Raw genomic sequence first — 22,881 nt, 5'->3', positions numbered from 1 at the left:
TTTAAATTATCTAGCTAAAGCTAGGTATTAATTCTGTATCTTTTATGGATTTTAGGTGTAACTTTTTTATTATAAAAACTGTCAAATGAACTGTTTAGTTGTCTTTTTTTTTTTTTTTTTTTAAAGATTTTACTTAACTTGAGAGAGAGCAAGAGAGCACAAGCAGCGGGAGGAGCAGAGGGAGAGGGAGAAGCAGGCTCCCTGTTTAGCAGCAGGGCTCCATCCCAGGACCCTATGATTATGACCTGGGCAGAAGACAGCAGCTTAACCAACTGGGCTACCCACATGTTCTGAACTGTTTAGTTTTTCAAAGGATTATTTGTGTTTATTCAGTAAACATTTATTGAACACTTAATGTTTGTCTAACTTTTAGTTAGGAAGTATATACTTAGAGATTATAACAAGGTTATAGCTCTAGAAAATGATTTTGTGTTCTAAGTGGGGAAGAATTTGTGAACCTATAGCAATAGTACCTTGAGAAGTTTAATAGTTAGGAAATACAAGACCCTATGAGAACCCAAAGGGTGAGGTTAATTATTTGAGATGTGAGAGCTTCATAAATTACCTAGCCCTAAAACTAGGTTTTTTTTTTTTTAAGATTTTATTTATTTATTTGACAGAGAGATTACAAGTAGGCAGAGAGGCAGGCAGAGAGAGAGGAGGAAGCAGGCTCCCTGATGAGCAGAGAGCCCGATGCAGGACTCGATCCCAGGACCCTGAGATCATGACCTGAGCCGAAGGCAGCGGCTTAACCCACTGAGCCACCCAGGCCCCCCCCAAAACTAGTTTTTAAAAATGAATAGAAGTTCACCAGAAAAAACAGGAAGGAGTTTATAGGGAAGATGGAGTTTAGGATGTATAGGAGAAAACATAAAGGTACAAAGCTAGAGAAATTAGGCTAGATAATTGATTTAATACAAATAAGCCATCCCCAAACCATTTTTGTTCTCCTCAGCATACCAGACAGTGTCCTAGATGGATGCTGGAGATACAGAGATAAGATAGGGGGTTGAAAAATATGACACAATTTTTATAGCATTGACTTGTGGAATTTTTCTTTCCAAATGTATTTTTGTATTACTTCTTTAATTGATGTATATATGCCAGTTGAATTTCCTGATACTTTAAGGCTGAGGTTTGTCAGAGTTGAAAGAGTTACCTTAGACTTAATTAGCAGAGGTCTGATAATAAACAGCATTTTCTCTTTAATTGCCTTATGACAGCCAGCCAAAATAATCTATGATGTAATTAATCTTTATGGCTATTTTAACTTAAAAACAAAAGTTCAAACAATATATTTAATAATAAATTTTATTTAGCCCACTCAGGAATTTGGTTTTTAAAAATGGATCTTTCAGTGGATCTTTCCAAGAGTAAGGAATATTGTTTTCTTTGTTCCCCTGACACATGGTTCTTATGCATTCTGACTTTATGAGGGAAAATAGAAATGAACAACTCTTCAGTCACTGTGATATAGAAATGCATAGACTTGGGACGCCTGGGTGGCTCAGTTGGTTAAGCAGCTGCCTTCGGCTCAGGTCATGATCCCAGGGTCCTGGGATCGAGTTTCGCATCAGGCTCCTTGCTCGGCAGGGAGCCTGCTTCTCCCTCTGCCTCTGCCTGCCTCTCTGTCTGCCTGTGCTCACTCGCTCGCTCTCCCTCTGTCTCTGACAAATAAATAAATAAAATCTTTAAAAAAACAAAAAAAGAAATGCATAGACTTGATTTTACATCTTAAGTACTGACTATAATATTTTTAGATAATGATATTTCAGAATTTGGAATTTCTTTTAGTGATTGCAAGAATTTGGTATTCTCAAGGATGTAAATTTGGTGGTTTCAGATACTTTTTAATATACTTTTTAATATACTCATTAAAAAAATAATGTGCCATTTGATAGAACAAAGCATATATGTAATATATGTAGATATGTATGTAACTCCCCAACTTAAGAACTGAAATACTTGTGTGTTCCTCCACTCTCCCATTCTAATCCTCCTCCTGAGAGGTAATCAGTTATCTTGAATTTTGTGAACTTTTCTTTCTTTTATTGATAAATTATTTACCACTCTTAATGAAATGTTTGTGAAGATTCTTGGATGAGTAGGGACCAGATATTTTTTGGTACTCCAAAAATTATTGGTGCCAATTTAGAGGAGAACATATTTAAAAGGACTGATTGCAGTCCCGTTGCTGCCTTGACCTCACATATTCTCATTTCTATTTGTGGCTAAGGAAACAAATATTGTCAAAATTTATGAACGATTAAGGAGAAAACTATAGGGATCATTTAGGTATCCTTCCCATTATTTCTGACCCATATTGACAGTATCATTTTTGTGGTGATTCATTCATTTGATGAAATAGTTGAGGGTCTGTTAAACATTCCAAACATTGAGGACAAAGCACTGAATAAACCAACCAAAAATCCCTTCCCCCATGGGATTTACATTTTAGCTGGGAGAGAAAGCCAATGAATAAAATACATAGGCAAAATATTATAGTATGGTAAATGACAATAAATTAAATAAATGATAATAATGAATAAAGAAAAATAAAGCAGAGAAGGGGGGAAGAGATTGGCAATGGAAGGATGTTTTTAAATTGGTCAAGAAAACCTCTCTAAGAATGTGAGCTTAAACCATTAGCCACACTAATCCAAAAGAAAAGAGAGAAAGCCCAAATTCATAAAATTATGAATGAAAAGGGAGAGATCACAACTAACATCAAGGAAGTAGAAACAATCATCAGAAGTTATTATCAACAGTTATATGCCAATAAGCTTAGCGACCTAGATGAAATGGATGCATTTCTGGAAAACTATAAACCCCCAAAATTGGACCAGGAAGAAATTGACAACCTGAATAGACTGATATCTAGTAACGAGATTGAAGCAGTGATCAAAAACCTCCCAAAAAACAAGAGCCCAGGACCTGATGGATTCCCTGGGGAATTCTACCAAACATTCAAAGAAGAAATAACTCCTATTCTCCTGAAGCTGTTTCAAAAAATTAAAGTAGAAGGAAAACTTCCTGACTCACTTTATGAAGCCAGCATTACCCTGACCCCCAAACCAGGCAAAGACCCTACCAAAAAGGAGAATTTCAGACCAATATCACCGATGAATATGGATGCTAAGATTCTCAACAAGATCCTAGCCAACAGGATCCAACAGCACATTAAAAAGATTATCCACCATGACCAGGTGGGATTCATCCCTGGGCTACAAGGATGGTTCAACATTCACAAATCAATCAATGTGATATAACAAATTAATAAGAGAAGAGAGAAGAACCACATGGTCCTCTCAATTGATGCAGAAAAAGCATTTGACAAAATCCAGCATCCGTTCCTGATTAAAACGCTTCAAAGTATAGGGATAGAGTGAACATTCCTGAACCTCATCAAATCTATCTATGAAAGACCCACAGCAAATATCATCCTCAATGGGAAAAAGCTTGCAGCCTTCCCGTTGAGATCAGGAACAAGTCAAGGATGCCCACTTTCACCACTCTTGTTCAACATAGTATTAGAAGTCCTAGCAACAGCAATCAGACAACAAAGGGAAATAAAAGGTATCCAAATTGGTAATGAAGAAGTCAAACTCTCTCTCTTCGCAGATGACATGATTCTTTATATGGAAAACCCCAAAGACTCCACCCCCAGACTACTAAAACTCATACAGCAATTCAGTAACGTGGCAGGATACAAAGTCAATGTACAGAAATCAGTGGCTTTCTTATACACTAACAATGAAAATATAGAAAGGGAAATTAGAGAATCGATTCCATTTACTATAGTACCAAGAACCATAAGATACCTGGGAATAAACCTAATAAAAGAGGTAAAGGATCTGTACTTAAGGAACTACAGAACACTCATGAAAGAAATTGAAGAAGACACAAAATGATGGAAGACCATTCCATGCTCTTGGATCGGAAGAATAAACATTGTTAAAATGTCTATACTGCCTAGAGCAATCTATACTTTTAATGCCATTCTGATCAAAATTCCACCGGTATTCTTCAAAGAGCTGGAATAAATAATCCAAAAATTTGTATGGAATCAGAAGAGACCCCGAATCGCTAAGGAAATGTTGAAAAACAAAAATAAAACTGGGGGCATCACGTTACCTGATTTCAAGCGTTACTACAAAGCTGTGATCACCAAGACAGCATGGTACTGGCATAAAAACAGACACATAGACCAGGGGAACAGAGTAGAGAGCCCAGATATGGACCCTCAACTCTATGGTCAATTAATCTTCGGCAAAACAGGAAAAAATATACAGTGGAAAAAAGACAGTCTCTTCAATAAATGGTGCTGGGAAAACTGGACAGCTATATGTAGAAGAATGAAACACTACCATTCTCTTACACCGTACACAAAGATTTCTCTTACACCGTACACAAAGATAAACTCAAAATGGATAAAAGACCTCAACGTGAGATAGGAATCCATCATACTCCTTGAGGAGAACATAGGCAGTAATCTCTTCGATATCAGCCACAGCAACTTCTTTCAAGATATGTCTCCAAAGGCAAAGGAAACAAAAGCAAAAATGATCTTTTGGGACTTCATCAAAATCAAAAGCTTCTGCACAGCAAAGGAAACAGTCAAAAAAACAAAGAGGCAACCCACGGAATGGGAGAAGATATTTGCAAATGACAGTACAGACAAAAGGTTGATATCCAGGATCTATAATGAACTCCTCCAACTCAACACTCACGAAACAGGCAGACATATCAAAAAGTGGGCAGAAGATATGAATAGACACTTCTCCAATCAAGACATACAAATGGCTATCAGACACATGAAAAAATGTTCGTCATCACTAGCCCTCAGGGAGATTCAAATTAAAACCACATTGAGATATCACCTTACACCAGTTAGAATGGCCAAAATTAACAAAATAGGAAACAACATGTTTTGGAGAGGATGTGGAGAAACGGGAACCTCCTCTTACACTGTTGGTGGGAATGCAAGTTGGTGCAGCCTCTTTGGAGAACAGTGTGGAGATTCCTCAGGAAATTAAAAATAGAACTTCCCTCTGACCCTGCCATTGCACTCCTGGATATTTACCCCAAAGATACAGATGTCGTGAAAAGAAGGGCCATCTGTACCCCAATGTTTATAGCAGCAATGGCCACGGTCGACAAACTATGGAAAGAATCAAGATGCTCTTCAGCGGACGAATGGATAAGGAAGATGTGGTCCATATACACTATGGAGTATTATGCCTCCATCAGAAAGGACGAATACCCAACTTTTGTAGCAACTTGGATGGGACTGGAAGAGATTATGCTGAGTGAAATAAGTCAAGCAGAGAGAGTCAACTATCATATGGTTTCACTTATTTGTGGAGCATAACAAATATCATGGAGGACAAGGGGTGTTAGAGAGGAGAAGGGAGTTGGGGTAAATTGGAAGGGGAGGTGAATCATGAGAGACTATGGACTCTGAAAAACAATCTGAGGGGTTTGAAGTGGCGGGGGAGTGGGATGTTGGGATACCAGGTGGTTGGTGTTATAGAGGGCATGGATTGCATGGAGCACTGGGTGTGGTGAAAAAATAATACTGTTTTTCTGAAAATAAGTAAATCAATTTTAAAAAAATGTGAGCTTAAGTAAACACTTGAAAGAGGTGATGGAGCAGTCATGTGTATGTCTAGAAGAAGAGAAAATTTAAACTGTACAAATGACCCTTAGAAAGAAATACACCTAGGGTATTTGACAACAAAGAAGCCAATGTGGCTAAAGCACACTGGTTTAAATATTGGCCTTTGATTGTTCTGTTGTCAGTAGTTTTTCAAAATATAAAACACTTCCTCTACATTCTTTTCTTTGCATGACATTAACTTTTAGTTGACAACAATCTAGTTGTCCTTTAAAGTATCCCACATTTTTGTTTCTCTTTCTTCCTCATGGTTATCATTTAGCTTGTTCCTAAATCTCCTGTATTTGGTAACTGAAAATTAGGTCTAAAGGCTTCATTCTATTACATTTACATATGTTTTGCAAGGAAATTTCATAAGTGATGCTGTGTACTTCATATTGTATCACAGTAGATAGTACATAATGGCAGGTTGTCCATTTATTAGTGATGCTACAATAGATCACTTACAGTGTGATGCCATTGAACCTTTTTGTAAAAGTAGTTTTCCCTTTGCACGTATCAAATAATTTGGTACTTTGTTAACATTCTGCTTATGCCACTCAACTTGCCATTCAGTGGTTTAAATATCTATTGATCTGTTTCTGAATATTTGAATTTATTTTGAATGTAGAAGCCAGTGTGGCCTGAAGTCTGGAAATAGGATATTCTATACCAATCATTTATGAGTTAAAGGGTGTTTTCTCTTATGGGACATAGTAATTAAGCATCCCTAAACAAAAGTTTTAGGCCTCAAGAGAATAATGGGCAAACAATTATTTGTTTTGTTTTTTGTTGTGAGTAAATCCACCAGTAAATCAAACCAGAAGCAAGTCATTTTTCTCCAGGAGTCACGTCAGTAGATTTTATTTTTCAATATTTGAGTATACATCATATCTCCTCTTTTGTCCGTTGTCATCATTACTATCTTAGTTAGGCGCTCTCTGCATTCCCCCTTCATTTTTGGATCTGTTGCAGTGATAAGTAGTCCTTCTTTTAAAGATTTTATTTATTTATTTGACATAGAGAGATCACGAGTCGGCAGAGAGGTAGGCAGAGAGAGAGGAGGAATCAGGCTCCGCTGAGCAGAGAGCCTGATGTGGGCCTCCATCCCAGGGCCCTGAGACCATGACCTGAGCTGGAGGCAGAGGCTTAACCCACTGAGCCACCCAGGCACCCCAGAAATATTTTCTAAACCTCTCATCTGTTTATGATCCTTACTTGCTCAAGAATTTTCAGTGGCTACCCATTGCCTCCAAAATAAAGCTTGCCTTTATTTTAATGAAGACTTTATATGAAAAGAAGGTTCCCTGTAATCTGGCCCCATCTTTTCTCTTGGTTTCCACCGCAAAATCTGGTTTAGGTTGCCAAACTTAAAGCAGTTCTATACTCTCTATCTGTGTTTTATAGGAATTTGCTAATCTTATTGCTTAGAGTGTTGTTGACCCAATTTCTCCTGCCCAGTTGCCTCTGCAGAAAACTGGCGTTCCTTCCTAAGTAGTACTGTCTACCCTCATAACGCTCCTATCATTCACTTGTTTATTTTTTATACGTCCTTCTTTTCAACTAGAAGTTCTTTGGAGGATGGGGGAAATGGGAAGAAATTGTCTAAAGAGTATAAACTTCCAATTATAAGATGAATAAGTTCTAAGGATCTAGTGTATAGAGTGGTGTTTATAGTTAATAGTACTGTGTTATATACATGAAAGTTGTTAAGAGAGTAGATCTTTAGTGTTTTAACCAAAAAATAAGAAATGGGTAATATAATGTGCTGGGATGTGTTAAGCTAATGCTCTGGTGTTAATCATTTTGCAATATATAGGTGTATTAGATAAATTATACAGTATTATGTATCAATTAAATCTCAGTCTGAAAAAAAATTAAGTAGGAGTTTTTAGAAGCAGATTCTTGGTGTGCTCATCTTTGTATGCTACAACTAGTGCCTGGATCATATTTATTGCCCAGTAAATACATGAATACATGAATGGTTGAGTGGGTGGATACTTTCTCTAAATAAGTATTTACAGATCTCTGTTAATAGTATTATAGCAATAGTAGTATATATCCTTGGGTATATCTATTGAAATTAGGTAACCAAAAGCCAGTGTTTTATCAAAAATAGGTGATTTTGTGTGTGTGTGTGTGTGTGTGTGTGTGTGTGTATGAGACATTGTCCATCAGTTGAGTTAAACAATTCTCTTGGATTTACTCTTAAGGAGTATTTTATCTCTTTTGATACCTGTAGTTTGTGACCAGATGGGGTTCCCAAATATCAAATGCTTAGGAATTATGCAGTTAGCTTTCCACCTCTGTCACCTGCACGAGCTCTACCTTGCAGTGGACCTGTTATAAGATTGTTCTCATTTTAGAAGCTCTAAATTTTGTAGTTTTTGTTGATGGCTCTTATCTCTGAACCTTAGTATCCTTTACTTTCTATTCTTCCATCAGTGTCCCCAAAACTTCTAAAATAAACTTTTCTACTAGTTGCTTGTCAATGCATTTGGGAACAGAACCCGAAAGTTCTTCCTTGGAAGAACATTCACTCACTAGACTCTACTGTCCTCCAGAGTTCCTGTAGTAAACCATTATAGAGTTAAGAATTCATGGACTTGGGACGCCTGGGTGGTTCAGTGGGTTAAGCTACTGCCTTTGGCTCGGGTCATGATCCCAGGGTCCTGGGATTAAGTCCTGCATCAGGCTCCTTGCTCAACAGAGGCCCTGCTTCTCTCTCTGCCTCTGCCTGCTTGTGTGCTCTTTCTCTCTCTGTCTCGTTCTATTTCTCTGTCTCTCTCTCTCTCTCTCTGAGAAATAAATAAATAAATAAATAAAATCTTAAAAAAAAAAAAAAATTTATGGACTTTACAATCCCAGAACCAGAACCCTGTCAGTGGATTAGTGGATAAAGAAAATGTAGCATATATATATATATATGATACAATAAAAAATACATAAAAGTATAAATGCACACACACGATACACACAACAATATTATTCAGCCATTAAAAAAGAAAGGAGATCTTGTTATGACAACATGGATGGACCTTGATGTTATTATCCTCAGTGAAATAAGACTTAAAAGGACAAATACCATATGCTCTCACTTATATGGGGAATCCAAAACAAACAAACAAATAAACTCCATGGAACTCACATAAAGGATTAGTGATTGCCAGTGTAGGAGGTTTGGGGGCAGGCAAATGGGTCAAAAGGTACAAACTTCCAGTTATAAAATATGTAAGTCATAGGGATATAAAGTACAGCATGATGACTGTAGTTCATCATGCTGTTTTGCATATTTAAAAATTGCTGAGAGAATAGCTCTTTAAAGTTTTAATCACAAGAAAAAATTTCTGTAACTGTATGGTGAGAGATGTTAATTAGATTTATTGTGGTGATCATTTCACAGTATATACACTAAATCATTATATTGTATACCTGAAACGAATAAAATGTTATATGTGAATTATACCTCAGAAAATAAATCGATAAATAAAATATTATAGTTCCTTTGAATTTTTTAAAATTTGGATTGGTTTTGTGCTACATTTGAATCTTTTGAAGTATACTTAGTTTTCTTTTATTTACTTCTAAGTGCTTATTTTTCTGCCTTTTCTTTAGCTGTTGGGTTATTTAGGTGGGTTATTTAGATAAATTACATTCTTTCATGTTGTGAAGGAGTACTACGTGGCTGAATCTCACGGTTGGTACAAAGCATGAGAAGCTCTACCCTAATGAGCTTTTATGATATAGAAGCAGCAGCAGCCTCTTGAGACACCTTTGAGAAGAAGCTCTCACTTTCCTTTTACCCTCTCCCATCTAGCCCTGACACTCCTAATCTCAAGGACTAGGAAGATTCAGCCAGCCCCTTCGGTTCCTTTTTGATCTTTTTGAGGCTTAGTAACCCCCTAACACTCATACAGCACCAAAATTTTAACTACCTTTTGTGGTATTTGACCTAGTGCTAAGAGCTCTTACCTATCTCTTCATTCTGTTCTCTTTTCTGCTATTCCAAGTATTATACTAATTCTCTTTTCTAAGATACCAGCACAGCCCAAGCCTTCCCTCATAACCAATTTTGTAGCAGCAGTTTGATCTAGAAGAAACAAACAGCCATAAATTGAGAATATTCAGATACTGCGTTCACAGAATTTCTCACTCTCCAATTTGTGAATTTATATTTCTCCACCAAAATGTTTTAGGCTAGAGTAGGAAACTTCTAACTAATTGGGTTCAATGTGATTTTCATGTTGTTTTTTGGTTTGTTTTGTCTTATTTCAAATAGTTAACATACAGTGTGTTACTAATTTCAGGGTAGAATTTAGTGTTTGGCTTGTTGCATGTAACACCCAATGCTCATTATATCATCTGCCCTCCTTATTGCCCATCATCCATTACCCCATCAAGTTTATGTTTTTAAACAAAATGATGCAAGCTGGTAATACCAAGAGCCCATATTAGATTTCTTTTCTTTGAAAAGTTAATAAATCTGCTCTATAAAACAGAGTTAATAGAACATTTATAGTAAAATTGGAAGAAACAGGGTTGCAGTTTCAGGTGCAAATAATTAGTTTTGGACTTCTTAATAAAGTATTTTTGAAATTCTCATTTCTTAAAAATTCTATTTTAAAGAATTGGGAGATGCTATGTGATACCGAAATCCTGATTAGTTTGATCTGAATTCAATCATAAATATCATTTCCAGTCTAAACTTTCTCTCATTTTTTGTTTTTACTTTAAATTATTTCAACTAAGACCCAAATTTAACAACATCGGAAGTGGTTGTTTTTTTTAATGTTGGTTTAGAATAATGAATTAAATAGTTGTTCTAAATAACAGATTTGAACATGTCATGAATTATTTAGTTGTGAAAGATCAAAAGAAACAAACAATAAATATAAAGCTATCAGTGTATCAGTGTAAGTCACCTTCAATATCTGTCCACATCTACTTCTGAGAAGAAAATGTTCCTTTATAGGTAAGAAAGAAAACTTGGATCAAATTGCTGTTATATGTCAAATTTAATATAAGTTCTTTTTATTCTTTTTAGGACAGTGGGGATTATCCCCTTACCATGCCTGGACCTCAGTGGAAAAAATTTCGTTCAAACTTTTGTGAATTTATTGGAGTCCTGATTCGACAGTGTCAGTATAGCATAATTTATGATGAGTATATGATGGACACAGTAATCTCCCTTTTGACTGGTTTGTCGGACTCCCAGGTCAGAGCTTTTAGGCATACAAGTACCCTTGCTGGTAAGTAACCAACATTTTATTCCTTTTCATTTAGTTTTGTTGAATATGTTCTATTGCTGTTTAAGTGTATTTAGATTAAGTATTTAATTACTGTGCTCCTGAAAAAATACTATCCTTTCCCTCCCCCAAATTCATCTGAATGGCTTCTGTTATCTGTTTAGGTAAGATGTATGTCTATTTAGTAACTGGCATTTGATTGCCTTGATTCAATGGAAATTGAAAATTTTTTTAGGCTAGCTGATCTGAAGAATTGATGGCTTAGCTTTCACTCTTATCTAGAGAACTTCTCAGCCAAATGTATTTATTTTTTCTTGTTTCTCCATAACAAGGGAATTTCATTAATTTAGCAATTGTTCTGTTTTCCCCTCATTTATTTTAACTATGCTTACCTAAAATGACTGGCTTTTTTTTTTTCATCTATGATGTAGAGCATAAACTCATGTGTGTAAATAATCCCAGATTATATCCTTTTTCGTAGCAGTAACTTTGTATTCATCTTACACATTATATTGATGAACATCAGATTTAATTTCATTAATTGCATTTCATCTTCATTTAAATTAAATTTATCATTTATTGAATATATTTAAATCATTGGTTCTCAAACTTTTGCATGCATCAGAGTCATCTACAGGGCTTATTGAAACAGCTTGCATGGTCTTACCCCCAGAGTTTCACAGATTTTGGTTATGCTGATGCTGATACTTTGGGGAATATACTTTGGAAATGCATGGTTTAAAATCTTGTCATTTTCTGGCTTAATCTATTGCCTGAAGCCAAAATGATAATATTATTTAGAGTCATCCATATTTTTTTCCCACACCTTTTTTTTTATCCCCCCCCATTTAATGTAGTTGATTTATGTTTGTGTCCATTATTCTCTTAGTTACATGTCTATATGAAACAAACATGAAACACAGTTTTTCAAGAGTAACATTTTCCTTATTATTAGGAAAAGAGGAAGATGGCCCAATTTTATCTTTTTTTAAAAAGGTAAAATAAAAATAGTTTATTGCTGAAAAAAATTTCTGTACAGAACAAACACCAAACAGTTTAAATTCTGTGTTTTGAGATATCTTCTTCCTCATTATTGGGAAGAAGAAGAGATCTTTTAAAAGGTAGTACAAATACACTATTTATTCTTTTTAAATTATCTGCTTATTATACTTTTTTCTTTCTAATTTCATGACTTTTAGTATCTTAATTTTAGTTTGTTTTTTTCTTTCTCTTTATATATTCCATTTAGTGTTCATCTCATTTTCCTCCATGTACAGTAATGCCCATTTAGCTGGTTGTTAGATGCTGTAAATGCAGCAGTTTGAAATAAACAGAACTTAAACGTGAGATAGAAATTGCTTTTGAATAGCCAAACTTGCTCTCATAAGAAGTTAATTTTTGTTTCATAAGACTAGAAGAGAAAAGGAAACAACAAGTGAATGAAAGGCAAATATGAAATGCTTTTAGAATTTAAAAGCATTATGGAATGCTTTTAGAAATGCTCCTGCTTTTAGAATTATGAAATAACAACTCATACCAAAAAGAAGACAAAAAATTTTGCTTACAATGTCAAGAAAGAAAAAATAGGGCTTCTCTGTTGGGACAGGATACTTTATTTTTCAGAGTACTTCTCTTTAATCCAGAAATCTGTGTGCATTCTATGTAAAAAATTAAACATATGCCACATACTGTGTGTAAGAACACAAGGGAAAGAATGATGTAGAAATAAGCAGAACAGTTTTACTTTTAAAATGTCTCAGTTGCCTAAAAAATGCACTTTAAAACATTTGTGTTTGTCCCCACTGCCATGTAAATGAAGTATTACTGTATTTTACTGACCTCACAGTGTATTTTACTGACTTCATTTTACCTCCTAACCATTGGCCCATTTTCAGTGGCTTTTATTGTTGTATTGTTTTCTCTGTATTTATCCTTCTGGCAATCTATATTTGCTAGTTTTACATTTACTTAAATATATTTTAATTATAGCTTTTCTCCTTTTCCTTTTGAGCTTTGCTCCTGCTCCTTCTAGTGCCTTTCTGCTTTTCTTTTCCCAAAGTTTACCTGTGATCATGATAGCTTTTAAACTGCTTGATAAATGTCATTTTGTTTTCACTTACACTCTTTGTATATCAACATCTAGCCTCTATGAATCTGAAGTTATTCAAAAAAATTGGATACCAAGAAAAATGGAAAGAACTCAACCTTGTGTTTATTCTGATTTTTTAGAAATGGTAACTTATTTTTCAGGTCATTTTCAAATTTACTTCAAAATATTACTATAATTGCTATGTGTCTGTATTCATGATCATATCTTCCAAGGCTCAGTTTCATCAAATGTGGGACTTAGTCACCTGTCCTTCAACTAAACACAGAGATTTTGCTGAGTACTTAAGTCCAGACTAGATAATAACTATCCATATTTTCAAGGTTTTTTTTTTTTTTCCTCATCTTTGCCCTCCTCTCTGTTTTTTTTTTTTTAATGGTATGTATGCAAGGGGTAGATTAAAAGATAATCATTTTTATTCACTTTGCAGGACGAGTCTTGGGGACTAGATAAAATGGGCAGGAACATTTAATCCTCTGCTTCAAAGACTATGTGCATGGACAGTTACAAGGCAGTTATTGCCAGATATGATTATCGGCTTTGGAATAAAATGCTCCTTCACATTGCTTATATCTTAGCTGAGAAGAGAGACAATCAGGTTAGTTGTTCTGTAGGGTACAGATGTGATGAGTTCCAGAGCTTCATAAGTCATCAGAGTGGTCTTATCAGTAGTACTTTTAATTGGTTTTCCAAATAACTCATTTTCTTATTTGTCAGTGTTTATGCATTGCATTTAATTGTGTACTTTTACCGTATTTTTATTAAAAATTCATTATTCAGTAGTTTTTTAGGTCTGTTTATTCTACAGTTCATAGTAGTCTCATTTTCCACTGGAGGTAAATTGTGTTTCCCTTTTTTTTTTGGAATTCTTTTTTTCATTAAACTGAAACAGACTGTTAGCTGTTACATTTTATATTTTCCTTATTTTATTTTTTCTGTTCCCTTATTTGGAATTTTAAAACATACTCTCCCATTTGTTTGACCTTGTGTTTCACATTGTAGTACAATTTTCATTAACTATTAATCTTTAGAATTAAAAACCCATATTTCTGTTCCAAATAGTTATCTCAGTTGGACATATTGTGCATATAATTAAATAAGTAACATTTTGTCATTATTTTTGGTGTATTTAGAATCTGAGACTGAGCATATTTTACTCCCCATTTTGATGAAATTTTCATGAGGAAATAGTCTCTGTTTTTCCCCAAGGTCAAAATTAGATAGGATTCCCTTTGTTCTACCATTTTGTTGTTTCGTATTATGAAGACCATTCTACTCTCAAAGAGTCTATTTTTTAAATCTGTAAATTATTTTTTAATGAATTTTTTAAAAGATTTTATTTATTAATTTGACAAAGAGAAAGAGATCACAAATACGCAGAGAGAGAAAGGGGGAAGTAGGCTTCCCGCTGAGCAGAGAGCTCCATGCAGGGCTCCATCCCAGAACCCTGAGATCATGACCTGAGCCAAAGGGAGAGGCTTAACCCACTGAGCCACCAAGGCGCCCCTATAGTTAAATTTTTTTAGACATTTGATTTAAAAATGTATGCCAGTACTTTACAGTGTTAATTTTAAATTTCTTTTAGATGGCAATTTGCAAGATAAGTAATGTTGATTTAACTTTTTTATTTTTTGCTGTTTTCTCACCTATATAATTTTCTATGTTATAATTAATATTGACTGCCACTCACTATTAAGGTGGAAATACTAATTTGAACAAAGGGGGATTAAGAATACAAAAATTGTATTAATAGCGTGGTGATTGACTTTAATTCTTTCTAAAGCGGATTCTGAGAAAATTAGAAAATGTGGTTAAGGTCATCATGTGACAGTAAGGTGGCCTCAGTGTGCCAGTAAGCCATTTTTCATCATAGTTAATTATAGGTCACTCTCAGACTCTTAAGGGAGTAAATATTTCTTTATACATTATTGTTTAACATTATCATGTTTACATATGGTTGACTTTATATTGATATATAATTCATTGTTGATTAATATTTCTAACCAAGTCAGAACCTCTGGACTTTTTTAGTCTGAGGAAAGATACTGTATATGAAATTGTTTTGTTCTCCAGCCATAGACTGAAAATCATTTTACTTTAGTAAATTGGCACCTTTTCTTTGGCTCTCAGTTGCTAAAACCGTAAAATAAAGTGGTTCTAAAAAATGGATTCTGTGCCAAACTGTCCAGATCATATCCCTTACTTGCCTTTTATTAGTTGTGTAATTTGGACAAGTCCTTAATTTACCCGGCCTCATTTTATGTACATGCAAAGGGAGGAAGATCATGATAGCTATCTCATGAAGAGAGCATGGACTAGTATCTGACATTTAGTAAGCTGCTCCTATTACTCTGTAATGACAAGAAGAACTAATAGTTTTGGCATTGTTTCACTTCATTCATGTTTTTACTCAGAATTTATTGAGCACTTACTCTATTTTAGTAATAAAAGACGTTACAGCTGGGGAAATAAGAAACAAATTAGGTATTTCAAAAACTACTATTAAGAAAACTAATAGCATGTGTTTTCATTTTACTTATTTTGTAGCTCATAGGTCCCACATTCTATTTATTAAATTCAATTAAGTATTTTGTAACTCTTGAATAGACAGAATATTTTTGGTTTCTGTGGTTAGGGCTTGAAAAATTTAGGTCAATCGGGCGTCATCAAAAAATGGACTGTAAAGTGTAGATAATCTCTTCTCCTTCATTTTTTTTCTTGTTTCTTTTTTAAAAATTCTTCTAAAGTCTTTCTCATTGCTTTATACTATTACTGTTGCTTTTTTTTTGTTTTTCTCTATCACTTTTGTTTTTCGTACTTCTCCTCTAGAGAAGTTTTCTTCTCTACTTTGCAGTTTTCCAGGATTTGTATAGAGTAAACTTTAGGGTTCTCATGGGATTAATGCTCAGTAATTACCAGATTCATGAATGCCATCTATAACTTTACCTATAAAATGCAATTATGTAAATTTTTAAATATTTATTTCCAATATGTAAATGTAGGTATCTATAGAAATTTGTTAAGTTTTCTTGTTCAAAGAACCTTTTCTTTTCTTTTTTAGATCTATCTCTTTCTTTATCAAGTATGAAAATTAGCTTTCTTTTGGGGGCCTGCTTTTATAAAGAAATCATTTTAAAATCACTCTACAAACATTGCATATCTTTTATTCATTAGCTTTTGAGCTTAGACAAATAACTTCTGCGCCTCACTTTTTTCCTCTGTATACTATTAATCCTGTATACTATTAATACTAATAGTCCTGACACATAGGAATATAAAGCTTCAGTGAGTTCATGTTAAATGCTTAACATTTACAAATCACTTAGTAATTGTCTGATATTCTAACTAAAATAGAATGACAAAGCTTACTTTGCTTAGTTCTAAAGAAGGCAGAGAAATTGAGAAAACTTTTTGTATGCTTTTCACTAACATATCCATATTGTACATTAAACATTTTCTGTGCATATAAAATTACTATACTGATTATTATAGAGTGTTGAGAAAAGGAGAAAAGTACAAAAATAAAAATTAGCCATAATTATACTACCTCATCATTGTGCCCAGAACATGTTTGTTATTTCTTTTAAGTTTTTTTCTCATATGCATATTCATGAGGATTTTTTAAATTTTAAAACAAATAATAGTATCAATTTTGTAGCATGCATTTTTTGTGCTTTTGATTATTTATAATCATGTCTGATATGGCAGGTTCATTTTCTACAATGAAGATGTCCTTTAAATTATTTAACTTTTCTACCATCGTTTAGATCCTTTGTCTTTTTTTGGAGTCCCTGTCATCTTTTGCTTTCTTTCTTAATTTATTCTCTCCTTTTTAGTTAGCCTATTCTTTGATAAGGGGTTTGGGGGAAGTATGTATTTGAGATTTTACATGCCTGAAAAGTAATTATATCCTCATGCTTAAATTTCTTCAAAGATTTTCCTCTAGTTTCCAGTGTTTTCTCCTGAGAAGTCCAGTGCTGTTTCAACTTCGGATTCTGATCCTGTTTCTTGTCTTTGGATGCTTTAAAATTTTTTCTTTTCTTGGTGTTTTGAAATATCATGGTGATATACCCTGATGTGTATATGTATTTTTTTCCCGTTCATTATGCTTGGCACTCTTTGTTGAATATCCATTGCTTGGTTGTTAGTCTCTTGAGGTTGGTCTTTTTTTAAACATTGTTTCATGGATTTAATGTCTTCTCTTATCTCTTTGATAATGTTAATTATTACTCTGAAGTTTTTTTCAGCTCCCTACTCTTCTGATCCCTGCTCTTACCCTTCTCTTTCATGCTGGAAACCTACCTCAAATATCTGTTTCTTGGTTCTCTATTCTTGCTGAGTGAAACACTGAAAAGGCAATTATCAGAGAAGGGAGGATGTGGGATGCAGGGAGGTAGAGAGAGAGGGGAGAATGTGTTGTGTTTGACAGGATGAGGCAGTGGGTCTGTGTCTTCTTTGGTGAGCTTCGCTGTAAGACAGTCCTGTCATCGGCTATAGTTCCTTTAGTAACTATAATTTTCATTGTAAAAACTATAGTTTTCATTGTAAAAACTATAGTTTTCATTATAGACCCTAAACCGTCGGTATTCATAGTTATTTTCCCCAGGGAAGTTTACCTTCTTTAAAGAAAGATCTTTCAATCTGCTTAAGTTTAGTTGCTCTTTACCATTCGGGAATTGGGCAGGGTGAAACAGCATCCAGCGCAGTCTGTACTTCACATGTATCCCTCTCCTGTATCTGGTAATTCCAAGTTTCTGGCTCATTTTATTGAGAGAGTAAACTTTCTGGGCTTCCAAGATTGATGTGTGGTGGAAAAATTCCTTGACTGCCTAAGTAGGAGTAGAGGCTTAAGGTTTTAATTACTTATTGTACAGACATTGAAATAATACTCTATTGAGACCTTACCTCCCTCCATCTTCTGTGGAACCTATTATTTGTAATTCCTGAACACTTCTGGGTTCTGCAGAGCAAAATCATTTTTTAATTTTTCTTTTAGATACACATAATTGTAATTCCTTTTTTGACAATTTGGTTTGATTTGTACGCTCTGCTCATCCTTCTACTTCCCATGTACATATATTAATATATTATGGTTTGGGTTTACAAGTATTTTTCTTAATTTATTGAAGATGAAATTTGTTTTTTCTTTGTTATTTTGGTTGGGTTTTTAAGAGATAGAGGAATTGGTTAAATCTCTGTCATTTTTGGGTACTGGCTGGCTCAGTCAGTAGAGCATGTAACTCTTGATCTCGGGGTTTGAACTCAAGCCACATATTGGGCACAGAGTTTACTTAAATATAAAATTAAAAATTTTTAAAAACCCTTGATCATTTGGAAAGTGGATGTCTATTACAATCCTTTGTATTTATGAAAATAAGTTTTTTGAAACTAAATGAATAGAATCACCCCTCTTTTAAAAACATAGTTTGTCCCATTATCAAACATATTTCTGTGGAGTACAGTGATGGTTTTCAAAAGTATACTAAGTATCTTAAATATCAATGAAGTGTTTTAGTTTTCACTTTTATATTTAGGAACACATAAATGTAAATTGTTGGATATTTTTTAAAAGAGTCTACAATCTTAATTTCAACCATTACATTTGCCAGTAACCACTTCTTCTTGTTTCAGTGTTTTTCTTTTATGTTCCCAATTCCAGTATGGCTTTTCTTCTGTTGGGACTTTAAATCCTTTGATATATATTTTTAGTGTTCTTCACACCCTTCATATCTTTACTTCCTGCACTTTCCTAGCTTAAATCCTTTCATCCTGATTTATTATAATCATGTCCTCCTTCATACCCTCAATATCCTTGCTTCTTTTTTCCCTCCATCATACCTCCTTGGAAAACCCTGTCCTCCCCATACTGCTCCATACCTGCACCAGAGCATCTGAAAGTGACTGAAGAAAAACACATAATCATATTGGCTAGACTTTAGATTTTTCTCATAAGTGGGATTTAATGTTGCCTAGCAGCCCTGTTATTCTACTACATAGATATTCCTACTTTGTTACAAAATTATTTCATACCTTCTTCTCAAACTTGTAACACCTCCTGTTCTCTTTTTTTCACACTTAGCTGATTGTTTTTGCTTCCTTAATAGAGACAACAGAGAATTCTTCAAGGCTTAAACCTACTTATCCAGGTGCAGCTGTACCCCTATACTCTACTTTTTCTATTACAGTTGCCTCTAAGGTTGGTCCTTACTCTTGTCTAATAGATCTGACCCCTGGTCTCCACCTCAAGAACGTTGCTCTTCAGATTGTTTTCTCTCTACTGACTTTAGTTTCCCCACTTAATATGAGATAATTCTTATCATTATACTAATATACTCTGTTAGTTCTTATCTTTAGAAACATTCTCTCTTGATTAAGGCTCTCCAGAGACACAGAACCAATAGGATATACTTACTTCCTGATACACACACACACACATACATACCCAGATATGTCTATCTTGCATATATGTATATACCAAGATATATTTGAGGAGAGGGAGTTTTATTTCAAGGAGTTGGCTCACACAATTGTGGGAGCTGGCAAATTTGAAATCTGTAGGGTAGAACAGCAGGCTAGAAATAGGCTGGAGTTGTACAGTCCTGAGGCAGAAATTGCTTCTCCAGGAAACTTCAGTATTTTGTTCTTAAAGTAGTCAAGTAACTAGATGAAACCCACCACATTGAGGGTAATTTTCTTCTGCTTAAAACCAACTGACTGTAGATGGTAACCATGTCTACAAAATACCTTCATGTTAACGCCTGGATTAGCATTTGATTAAATAACTGGATACTGTAGCCCAGCCAGGTTGACATATAAGATTGACGATTACAACCCCCCTTGTTTCCTCATGCCCTTCTAGCTACATTCCCTACATTTTCTTTATGATAAATCTCAACTGTTTCTATTCACTCTCTTACTCTCCTCCTATTCTGTTTTAAACCCATTCCAATCAGTTTTCTATTTCTGCCATATCACTGTCTCTGCTCTTGATTTGTCAACAATTACCTTCTTACTGTCCAAATCACAGGGAATCTCCCAGATGTCATCTTTTCTCTTTCAGTAGACATAGATACTTCTTCCTTCTTGAATCACTATCTTCACTTGTTTCTGGAATACACACTGTCACAGTGCTTCTTAGAAAGCTAAACTGTAAATATTGAACTATCTCAAAACTCAATCTTTAGACCCTTTAATCTTTTCTGTCTTTATTCACTCCTTAGTGCGTAAAGTAAAAACCAATTCCATAGTTTTATTATTTTTATCAAAAAATAATGATAGTGGAAGAGGTAATATAGTCATATGATTTAAAATTCAAAATAAAAAACTCTGTGGTAAAATGTCATTCTTCCACCCATGGCTCTCAGCCATCAAATTCTCTTCCTTGAAGACAACCAGTTGCCAGTCTCATATATTTTTTCTGAAGATTATGAATATAATAGCACATAACATACTCAGTGAGAGGCATTATGGTGTAGTGCCTAAGAACTTGGACTATGGAGCACGACTGCCTGTAATCATATTCTGTCTCTGCCAGTTACTGGCTATGTAACTGGCAAGTCTCATAGCTAATCTGGGGCTCAGTTTTCTTCTGTGTACAAAAGGAACATTTAAAATACACTTGACAGAGTTGTGAGATATATGATAAGTATGTGTAAAGAGCTTAGAAGAGTGACTGATACATAAAAATAAATAGCACATTCCTTCTTTTTGCATAAATGATAGCATAATATACAAACTGACAGGCATCTTGCTTTTTTTTTAATCAACAAATATCTTGGTGGGCTTTTCTTTTCAGCACAAAAATTATGCCTCGTTTTTTCTAATGGCTGAATAGTTATTCATTGGATGGATGTACTGTCTAGTTTTAAGGCTCTAAAGAACAATGTCTTTGGTGATGGCTTCCAGATGTATAGCTATTGGATATTTCCACTTAGATACCTAATAAGCACAAAGCTTTTTAGTTATCCTTGCCTTTTCTTTTTATCTTATTTACTACATTATAATCTATCATGGTTTTTTGTTTTTTTTTTAGCTCTACTTTCAGAATCTCTCTACCTATTGCAGTCACTTTATTCTCAGCCTGCATTGCTGTAGTGAGCTGCTCAAATCCAACAACTTGAGAATCATCATTGTAAACTTCTGGCAAAATAATTTTCAGCTTTCAGTGTTCTTCCATGTGGTCGCCTTTCTTCCACTTTTACTCTTCTGTAAACTGTTCACACAGCAGTTTTAAATCTAAATCAGACTGTTTGCCATTCACATCGTATTTTCCAGTGGGTCTTTCCTCATTTAAATTTAATTCCTGAGTTCTAACTAGATCCTAGTAGAACTTTTATAACCTGGCCTCTTGATTTCTTCCTTACCCTTACTTCCTGCCTCTACCTGTTTCTGTGTTTCAGCCACACTAAATCCCTTGCTCTTTTATGAGTACTCTCCTTATAACATTTTATCTCATAACCTCTGTACCTTTTACTCCCTCTACCTGGAGCACTGTTCTGTCATATGATCACATGCTCATTCCCTCACTTAATCTCATATGTGAGCTCTGCAAAGTCACAGTCACAAGCTGCCTGACTACACTTTTTACTCTCTAACGTTTTAATCATATTTTTTATTATTTTTATCATATTTTAAATATGATTTTAAAAATCATATTTTATGATTTTTAAAAAAAATAATATTTTTTAAAAATTATACTGTATTTTTCCTTATAGATTTTTCATTAACTTTATTCATTTGTATATTCTGTAATTGTTTGTTGTCGCTCCATCCTAGAATATAATTATGAGGGTAGGTACTCTCTTGTCTCATTCACTCTTGTACTTCTAATATGTAGAACAGTGCTAAATACATATTGGATTGATAACTGTAGAAGCACTAAATAACTGTTTATTGAACTCTCTGTGGTAAAAGGCTAGTTTTTTAATTACCAGTCTGTCACAACCTAATAGTTTTGTGAAATGCAATAAACTGAAGTATATGTTTCTCAGTATCATTTTAATATTAAAGTCAATAGACATGAGATCACTGTCAGATTGTTATAAAAGTTTCTAAAAGCTTACTTTCATGTTTGTACTGATAATAAGCTGTTAACTGACTGTTCGTTGTCTGCACCCATTTGTGGACCATATTAGGGGTAGTACAACACTAAAACAAGTTTGCCATTCTGTAGTTGGCATTTAAAATTTGAAACCTAAAGGAAGTATTTTTCTCTTTGGTAAACAAGGAGAAGCTGCTTCAAAGACAGTGGCACAGAATCCAGGCAGAATTCTTGTAGGATTATTAATTTTTAAAATAGTTCCTTTAGTAATATCAGAAGAATTAAATTGGTGCTCCCTCTATGCTGGAGAGAGCCTTTTTCAATGGACTCAGACATCACAATTCCGATGTTATGTCTATGTCATTAAATTAGAAGTCTCAGGGCGCCTGGGTGGCTCAGGCATTAAGCATCTGCCTTTGGCTCAGGTCATGATCCCAGGGTTCTGGGATCAAGCCCCACGTCAGGTTCCCTGCTCAGCGGGAAGCCTACTTCTCCTTCTCCGACTCTACCTGCTTATGTTCCCTCTCTGGCTGTCTTTCTCTCTCTCTGTCTACATACATACATACATACATTAAAAAATAAATAAGTAAATCTGTCTTTAACTATTTTTTTAGAATTCTCTTTTTGATAACTTTAATTGCTAAAATGTTGGTATGTGAAATGAAAATTCAGCAAAGTTTAAGTTTTTACAGAGAATAAGCAGTGCTCTCTCCTATCTAATACTTCTGTGAAAATTTATGGATCATTTGCTTTTCTGTTTTAGTATGTTGATTTTTTATGTTTATACATCTAGGATGGGAAGAGGTTAATTACAGTGGCCGTTGAAGTTTGG

General features: G+C 34.4%; 1 protein-coding gene across 2 annotated transcripts in view; it reads left to right on the top strand.

The window, feature by feature from the left end:
- The window catches only part of STAG1 (stromal antigen 1), a 434,712-nt gene that overhangs the window by 249,029 nt on the left and 162,802 nt on the right, over positions 1 to 22,881 (top strand). For both annotated transcript variants that reach the window (XM_032333876.1, XM_032333865.1), the window contains one exon: positions 10,701 to 10,905. In XM_032333876.1, coding sequence (XP_032189767.1) covers positions 10,701 to 10,905 — 205 coding nt within the window. The remainder of the gene's footprint in view (positions 1 to 10,700; positions 10,906 to 22,881) is intronic.

The sequence above is a fragment of the Mustela erminea genome, chromosome 1 (genome assembly GCF_009829155.1).
Source record: "Mustela erminea isolate mMusErm1 chromosome 1, mMusErm1.Pri, whole genome shotgun sequence".
NCBI classification, from domain to species: Eukaryota; Metazoa; Chordata; class Mammalia; order Carnivora; family Mustelidae; genus Mustela; species Mustela erminea.
Note: the sequence above shows the minus strand (reverse complement) of the source record. Positions and strands in the feature narration are given on the sequence as shown.